Here is an 8,662-nt window from a genome sequence, read left to right on the forward strand (position 1 = left end):
TGGTTCGAGTAATACGTATCTCAGTCGGTCCGCGAAACGATTGAGACCTCGGAAGACGAGCCGTCCGCACGACAATTCGCGTTGTCGACGTGTTGCGAGTCGATCCTTGCGGCTTCCGACCGCGTACGTGGTTTGCGTTAATTCCCGATCATGAGAGCGTAAGTGTGTGTGTGAATGTTGTGCGCTAAGATCGTATATATTTTGAATAAACATTGTGAAAATTATCAAGAGTGAGTTGAAATAAGCGCCTACATCTCATCCCGCTTCGTTCCGTTCGACGAGTCGTATCCACCACATTCCGGGGCGAGAATTCCAAAAAGCAGACCACACTAAAGAACACCGGGGTATCGCAGATCATCGGTGGTGGCCTTGCAGATCATTCAACCTTCTTCGTGGCTAAGGAAAAACGAAGTGGCGACCATTCTTCATGCTGAGAAACATATTTCAGGTAGACGCGGTATACGGTAAAAAAGTTTAGAATAAGCGCTAAAGTCTCGGCTGGCTTTTCAACGGGCCTGCGCATTGAGGTGCTTCGGGGAAGAATCAGATAAGGGCACACGGGTATTTACGACGTCGGGATAAGTTCCGGTCACATCAGAAGGGGGGCCCTCCTTTGGGTCCAAGACTCCTCCTGAAAAGACCCAAGGACGCAACAATGTTTCCAAGGCGCACGCGTAATCCAGCACAGGAAAGGCCGCTCCAAGAGTCCGCTGTAAAGCTTGAAATATTTGCCCGTGCATCGCTCAACACTGTATGGCGGCGACAATGCCGCCACTCAGCGCCGACTCAAGCAGCACAACACCTGTATTGCGGCCCGCACACTGCAATCGTTATAGAACGCGGTTCAATCTACGTATATATATATATAAACAGCAGCGAAACGCGGCTCCCATTAAAAAACGCGTATTTTCCGAGGTCCCACGCCCCGGCCTTCACGGCCGCGTGGCACTGTATACTGCTCGCGTGTAGACACTCTCCTCTCACATCTGCATTCCGGATACAGGTGTGCCTCTTCTAACCTTACTATCGAATGATTCCACGTGGGAAACAAGCGCACCGCGTCGCAAGTCATTTACCTTGGTACTTTATTTGAGTGTAATTCAAATACCGACGCAAAACGCATCCAAAATCCTGTACCTTATGCGACACCGAGTGGGGGCATGCCACCGTCTACCCTGCACAGGCAGAGGGCAGAGAACACTGGCCTCACTTAATTTCTCTCCCTTTAACGCTACCGTTCAGCGAAATTGACATCCCCATCGTGTTGATGCATCAAAACACACACTCCCGCGTAAATCCGCACGTCCACAGACAGAGCTCCGTGACAGCTCCCAGGAATCACGGAGAGCCACACGTGTCAGTATTCCACACAGTGTTCACATTTCAGCTCATGTATGCAAGCATCTTAGTGCAATGGCTGCACATATCGTATAAACATGCACAAGACCGTTAGATCGTACATTTAATGACTAATAACTAATAGATTACTTATTGCCAAGTCTGTTCTTATCTTAAAGTTTACATCCAAGCTCCGTATAAAAAAACTTTCACAGAAAAAGAACCGCATAGAAACTATATCGCGTCACTGCCCGCACGTGCGGTACATAGGCGCCGGAACCGCCCTCGCGTTTACACATGAGACAGTTTTATATAAAGTATAAAGTATTTATAAAATTTTTAGAAAGTCAGATCTGATTTACTACAAAAAGTAATCTCGGCTCGTATGAATCGTCGCGAATTAATTTAACGATAATGCCATTATTTGATAGCGCTTCAAAGACACGATACCTCTCATCAGGGGCGGCACAAGACTCTGTTTTTCACGGTAGAACGACACATTTACAGCTTCTACCTCTACAGCCGATGTCCAGCCGGAAGCAGCGGGCACAGGACGCGTGTAGGCAAAAGTTAAAAAGCGCCGGACCCTAAGGACATCCACACCACTATAACAAGCAGGAGGGAGACCGCGGGTCCCAGAAGCCCGTCAGGCGTCCCACACGGCCAGCAGAAATCCTCCGACAGACGGAGGGGCAGCTGACCAATCGCCGCCGGCCCACAGCACTGCAACTAATCAACTACACAGAGCAAAGCGAAGCAGTGGCACCACAAAAGCTAACATTCAAAGCATCGTTAGGAGCCGCGGCAAGCAACACTCGCGGCCACCATAATCATGCACATGCCTGCGCGGCGCGCGCCACCAAGCGTTCACTTTCGTTAAACGCAATCAGGCATGCGCGCATACACACCCTGTGCATACCGTGCAACACCTCCCAGAATGACCAATGTCCAGTACAACAGTACACGCCCAGATAGTCGCTCTCCGAGCACGTGGCGCGACAACCACGAAGCATAGAGAGTCGAGACCGCGCACCCCAACAAAGGCACGTTCGCATGAACCCGCGCAAGAGGACGTGCACTCTAGTGCACACCCCGGCACTAAACACATTCACAACGCGATTTTACTGTTTTTCAGTATGCATATCCAGCAATACAGAACCGCGCAGCAAACACACTCCAAAATTAATCGCTTCGGCACTACACTTGCTTGACAACTGTATATACCATAAGGTTCCTATACGTTGTTAGCGTGTTTCCGCGCTTTTCGGAGCACTCACTACTTACGTAACGCCCTGGCCGACCCGCACATATGTTCAGCTGTTATTCCGGCGCGGGACCAGAATATCGCGAACCGCAATAGCCAGTCGTTGCAAGACAATGCAACGAAACGAACTTTATGCCCAGGACTGAAGAAATATCCCCGGAAAGGATATTTTCGTCTACGTTACCACGGCATGCCCAGCGCAGAAACGACAACCATCTTAGGCCGGAGCAACGAGCCACGTTTCGCGATACAAGAAATTCGTTAATTTCTTCGCCGTTATAGTACTTACGCACACGAAACTTTGTGAATCGACACAAGATCACAAACCACATGCAATGAACGCGCTTTAACCGCACGGTCGTGTATGGAGACCACGGAGCAGCACGGAGGCACGTCTGTACACCTCGACACACACGAGACGACCGCTCAAATCCCAACCTAACCTTTTTTTTTATAAAGGTGGTAAAAATCTTCACAGACTCCCTGCGCCTGTTACAGGGGAGTGCAGAATTCGACCGGTCTTGACTTGACGGTCTCAGTCAGCCCTTGGGCTGACTGAAGTTGCTGGCCTTACCGATCGCCTACCTGCTAAAAATCCATCTAGAAGATATCGCGAGATCTAAAAGAGGGGCCCCGGGACTACCGGAGAGTATTACATCAGAGCCCCTCTCGACAGAACCCACCACACAGGCTCACAGGACCAAAGTTCTATGAGTGTACAGGTTTCCGCCAGGAAGTGAGAATACTGCCAAGATGATGAAAATCGAATTGCCGATACAACCGATGTGGTTAGCCTAGAATGGCTAGATGTTACTCATCCTCCTCCTCTGAATATACCATCTGATTACCCGCTCCATGTGCTTCCGCCTGTCTTGCTCTTTCAGCTTCTTCTTTGCGCAGCATAACGTTTTCGCTGAATTTACCGAATGCTATCCAGTTTTCTCGTGTTCTTAATATAGCCGCCATGACCGCGCCCAGCGACATATCCTTGCCGATGACGCTCGCAAGTGCCTGCCTATCACCATCCCAAGCCCGACAGCCGCCCAGAGTATGAAGGTTGCTGTCGCATGGGGCATCGCAAAACGAGCATTCTCTGCTTCATGCCTTGCCGATTCTATATAAGAAGTCGTTGAAGCAGCCATGACCCGTTTTCATTTGGGTCATCCGGTATGTAAGGTGACCATGCTGCCTTCTATACCATCGCGATAAAATCGGTACTGTGGCTTTCCTAACCTCAATCGCCGTTGTGCCCGGTTGTGCATACTGCCTTGGTTTCTCCAAGAGCTCTTCCTCTCTGTGGGGAAACAAGCGCGCCACTATTTCCCGGATATTGTTAAGTGGAAGCGTTTCACATACAGGCCTGGCGGCCGGTCTCAGTTTGTCCATTACTAATTTATAAGGGCAACCCCATGGGTCCCGATTAATCGTGGACAGAAGCTCATTCCAGGCCGTATTTTTTGCCGTTTTTATGGCAGTTCTCAGAGCTTTGCGAGCCTGTAATAGCCCTACCTCCAGCTCTGGAGCCGCACCTCCATTTCTCCTGTGGACTCTGATCACCCGCCTTCTAAGGGAAATGCACTTCTTCCTGAGATCCGCTATATCACTGCTCCACCAGTAGACAGCTCTTTTCGGGCCAGGTCTCTGCCGCTTCATAGCTAAGTCCGATGCTTCAGTCATCATGGTTTGCAGTTGTCTCGCCCGCTCCTCAGCACTGAGGTTGTCGCTGTTGTCGCCTTGCTTGGGCCAGAGGAATGTGCCAACTCCAGCCCGAAGCAAGTCTGGATTTAGGCTCTTCCGGTTCCATTTCAGATGTCTTATCCGCATGAGGTCCCCATTCTGCCATTGTTGTTCCCGCTTCAAGTTCAGATAAATGTATTTGTGATCTGATAGAATTTCCTCCTCAGTGGCCACCTCCCAGGAGTCAATCAGCCGAAGGGCCGCCGGAGACGCCCAGGACAAATCGATTACCGATTTGCCCTGCGGCCTGACACATGTCGGTTCGTTGTTGTTATTCAGCAACCGGAAGTCCAAAGTAGAGGCCCACGTCGTGATCGTATCTCCCCTCACGGTCGGGTGGGTATCATCCCAGATATTCGAGCGGGCATTAAAATCTCCCAGTATTAGAAGTGGGTGGTTCAGGTAGTTACCCACCTCCGCCAGATATGCTCTAAATTGATTGATGCTTTTGTTGGGCGAGAAGTAACATAATACCACGATAAGCTTCCCCCAGGAAGCCATCACGTATCCGTCGCTCATCTTTAGAGTCGAGGTGGCGTCCATCAATCCGTCTTCGGACCACAGCATAGCTGCCATGGGAGTCTGCTCCCTGGAGCGAGCCCATCCGGGATTTTTTGGCACCGATACGGCTCCGATATGCAAGCTAATCCACATTCCCGCTCCCGCATAGTTTGCATCAACGGATCCTGTGCCCCACTGGATCTGTTAAGGTTGATCTGGATGATCCTCTTGCCGGGCATTAATTCACCGTCCGTTCTTCGGCCACGTTGTTCCGATTGGCCTGGGTCTCTCCGCGCCTCGGGCTTCTGCAAAGGTCTCTCCTCGGCGGGCACGGTGGGCAAACCTCTGAGCCTGCCCTGTGGTTATAATTTAGGCTCTTTTCCCTGCATATAGGGCAGCATGGGGGTCTTCCGCAATCCCTCATGGTGTGGCCCGCCTCGCAGCAATTAAAACATTTGTCCGTTCTGTCTACTTCGCTCGGATAGCTGTCCCTCACGTGACACGTCGCAAAGCACCTGAAGCATTGCATAGGTCTCCTCTTCAGCAGCGTCACGAGAGCGGTGGACCAGCCCACCCGGAGTCTCCCAGTTTCTGCTAGTCTGGTCGCCGTATCCAAGGGACACTGTAGCCAGACCGTCCTTAGGCCACTTCTCGCTAGCCGGAATGAGCCTAAGCGGACATTCGCCACATTGCAGCCACCCTCTTTAGCCAACGTCTCAATCAGCTCCTCCGTAGTTACTGACGCATGTAATCCCGCCAGTCTTAATTCTCCTCTTAGGGTGGGCCTTCTTATTTGAATATTTGTGTCCTTAAATGCTTCTCGCAGCTTTTTTGCCAGGCTATCTGCGGCCGGCAATGTTATTTTCCCTCGGAATCTCTATTAGGGCATTCCCCGCCACCGTGTTCCGCATCCTAGTCTCTTTAATGCCCAATTCTTCAAGTGCAATCTCGTCCCGGACTTTCCGGATGATTTCAGAGTAAGTCATCCCGTCCTCCGGGCGGGAGATTGTAATAGCTGACGAGCGGGGGGCCCGACTGCGCGGTATTCTTGCTGTTCTTCTGTTTACCTGTATTCCCTCGTGTGCCCTCTCTTCTCGTTGAAGGAAACGTGTACCTTCGCGGACCGGCCGTGGCTGCTTATCCCCCCTCTCTACCTCAGGCAAAGGGAGGTAGTCCTCCGAGTATCCAGGTCTGTTTATTACGTCCGCCATATCCCCGGTTGGGTCACCCATCATTCTCCTGCGGATCCTTCGCTCTCTCCTTCTTTGTCGTCTTGTTGCTCCTTTTCTCTGTGGCAGGGGACTGTAGTCCTCCGTCTCTACTGCTTGTGAGTCCATGATAGCCGATGACGAGCCCCAGCCCTCCTCACCACGGGGGCGTTCTCTTTCAAGAGGGTCCCTTGGTCTCTCGTGTTTCCTCTCACCATCAGTTCCACGTCCAGGAAGCTGCGTCCATATTGCTTTGGCAACTGCCCCACTAATGATGGAGCCCAGTCTGTCCAAAAATTCCTCTTCTAGTAGTCCCGTGTGTTTAGCTGGGGGGATCTCGTTCCTTTGCTCCGCGTTTCTCTGGCTTCCCTTTCCGACTGCGGCCGCACAGATGTCTCCCGACTCCTGTTTGCCTCTAACCCCAGGGGAGGGTTCGGCGAGATCTCCATTCGTACTGGAGTGGCTCCACGCCCGAGATCAAGGTTTCCGGTTGGGCTCGTTCTTATATTAAGTCCACTTTGAATTTCCTCCATTTGGAGCTTTAGACGCTGGTTTTCCTCCCTGAGCCCGTTTATCTCGCTCTGCATATCAGCAAATCTTGCTCTCATGAAACCAATGTCCCCCTCCTGAGAGGCCCGCATCGATATGATTTTTGTGATCTCTGCCACGGTTGCCACGTTTAGTTTCATCTTCCTTGTGATCGATCCTTTGATGTTGTTCGACATTCTGCGGCACTCTTCCGTATCTTCAAGCTATTCAATGGCTCTGGCCGCCATATCGGAGGAAGAGAGATGCTCAATATCCTGTAGTCTTCGGTCTAGTTCCTTTCTTTGGGTGTCCGAGAAGTTCGTTCTCGGAGTCTCCTCCTCCTTGTCTGTTTTGGGCGACGTCGGGACTTTTTTCCTCTTCTGTCCTACTTTCAATGGAGGAAGTCTGATTCTCCCAGAAGAGGAGGAAGTGGACCCCCTCTTAGTGCCGGTACCCGCCTCCACCGAGACAATCTCTAAGTCTCCGTCTGCCGATGTCCTCGGTCTCATCGATTCCTCCGCTTGGAAGGTGGATACAAATTCCACCTTCATGTCTCGTCCGCTTTTACTCCTTGTTCTAATCCTGCTAGGCTTTGCTGCCAGAGTCTCGGATAGTGCCTCTTCATATCGTTCAGGCGTTGAAGGTGTAGAGAGTTCACTCGCCGTGCCTGGTCGTAATCTGAGGGCATTTATATCCACATGCAGTTTCTCTATGCTGACGATCGCCGGTTTGAGCGAGGGCCTCGTCATAACTCCCGCCCCACTCCCAACGCGCGCTGTCGACACGGGGGAAGAGGGACAAGACTCCCCCACGCGCCGTTCTCCAGGGCTCCCTGAAGGGGTTTTTTCTTTATTATCCGACATATCCATGTTTGTATTTGTCTGAAGTTTGTATCTAATTCCGCCCAGAGTTTACTCCAAGTCCACTATAAGTTTCTCCCTCCACAGGAACAGAGTTGTACGCTCCACTAGGGGCGTAGCATTATGGGGGACGATATTTATCAACGGAAAATTCCCGTTACCGCACTGTCACTTCGCAGACCTAAGGGGCCGAAGGAGGAGCACTCTCAGCTCGACTCAGACAGTCCCCTGGCCTGGAATCACTATTCTCTACAGAGTACTACTTGCCTGAATAATTATAATCAACTTACATGTTTACTTAAATCTAACTTACTGACTAACTTATCCTTTAGACAATAATGATAATAACACCGCGTAAATCAATACTAAATCAAAACAATAAGTAAATTAACAATAATAATAGTAACGCTAAAAAACATTAAGAAAAAACATTCAACATTCTACTACTCAATCCGTGATGAAAACGCCGCGTAAATCAACAATAATCTTTACAGGAAACTCAGAACTTGCCAACTAACAGTGGCACTAATACTAATTAAACCAACTCTAAAAACTATAGTACGAGCAAGTATAAAGTGACGAGTACTACGTAGGTTCTACTTTCTACCATTAACCCTTATCTATTATCACCCACGCAGATACGGAAACTCAGTGGATTAAGAGCTCTTTCTATTTGGCCACTAATGAAATTTCCAGTCCGGAACCCGTATATAGTCGGCAATTATAGGCAGTATCACAAAGCTTCAATACTCCTTGGGCGCAATTGGCAAAGCACAGTATAGATTATGTTATGTTCTATTATACTAATATTCATAGAAATCTGGCTCTACCAGCCTCGGCCATCATCCAATCCCATGTATATTCAGTACCTGATATCTCCGTGAAAGCCCCAGATGTTTCAACAAAGGTCCAGCATGGCCTCCACGAAGTTAGCCCCCCACTTTTAGAATTAAATAATTTCGACAGTTGTGCTAGGTTTGTGCTACATTGTGCTAGAATATTAAACCTGTAGTGCGGAAAATGTGTCAATTAATTTTAAAAAACCATTTTTTTAATCAGCCCCCCATTTTCGTTTTTTTTCAATTTTCTCAATTGTGCCAAGTTGTGCTAGGTTGTGCTAACATTGTGCTAAAGTTTTACTTTTAAATAGTGATAACAAAAGAAGTTATAGATCGGAAGAGCACACGTCTGAACTCCAGTCACTTAGGCATCTCGTATGCCGTCTT

At 49.6% G+C, this 8,662-nt stretch overlaps 1 protein-coding gene across 1 annotated transcript; it reads right to left on the reverse strand.

Annotated features, from left to right (window-relative positions):
• Positions 1–3,412: 3,412 nt before the first annotated feature.
• Positions 3,413–6,773, reverse strand: LOC105462776. The gene is made up of 5 exons (XM_011709629.1): positions 6,469–6,773; positions 5,908–6,334; positions 5,088–5,717; positions 3,801–5,041; positions 3,413–3,662 (listed from the first exon to the last, which is right to left on the reverse strand). Exons 1-5 carry the CDS (start codon positions 6,771–6,773, stop codon positions 3,413–3,415), a joined length of 2,853 nt encoding a protein of 950 aa, XP_011707931.1.
• Between the last annotated feature and the right edge of the window lie 1,889 nt (positions 6,774–8,662).

This window comes from Wasmannia auropunctata, unplaced genomic scaffold (genome assembly GCF_000956235.1).
Source record: "Wasmannia auropunctata unplaced genomic scaffold, wasmannia.A_1.0 LD336095.1, whole genome shotgun sequence".
Classification (NCBI taxonomy): Eukaryota; Metazoa; Arthropoda; class Insecta; order Hymenoptera; family Formicidae; genus Wasmannia; species Wasmannia auropunctata.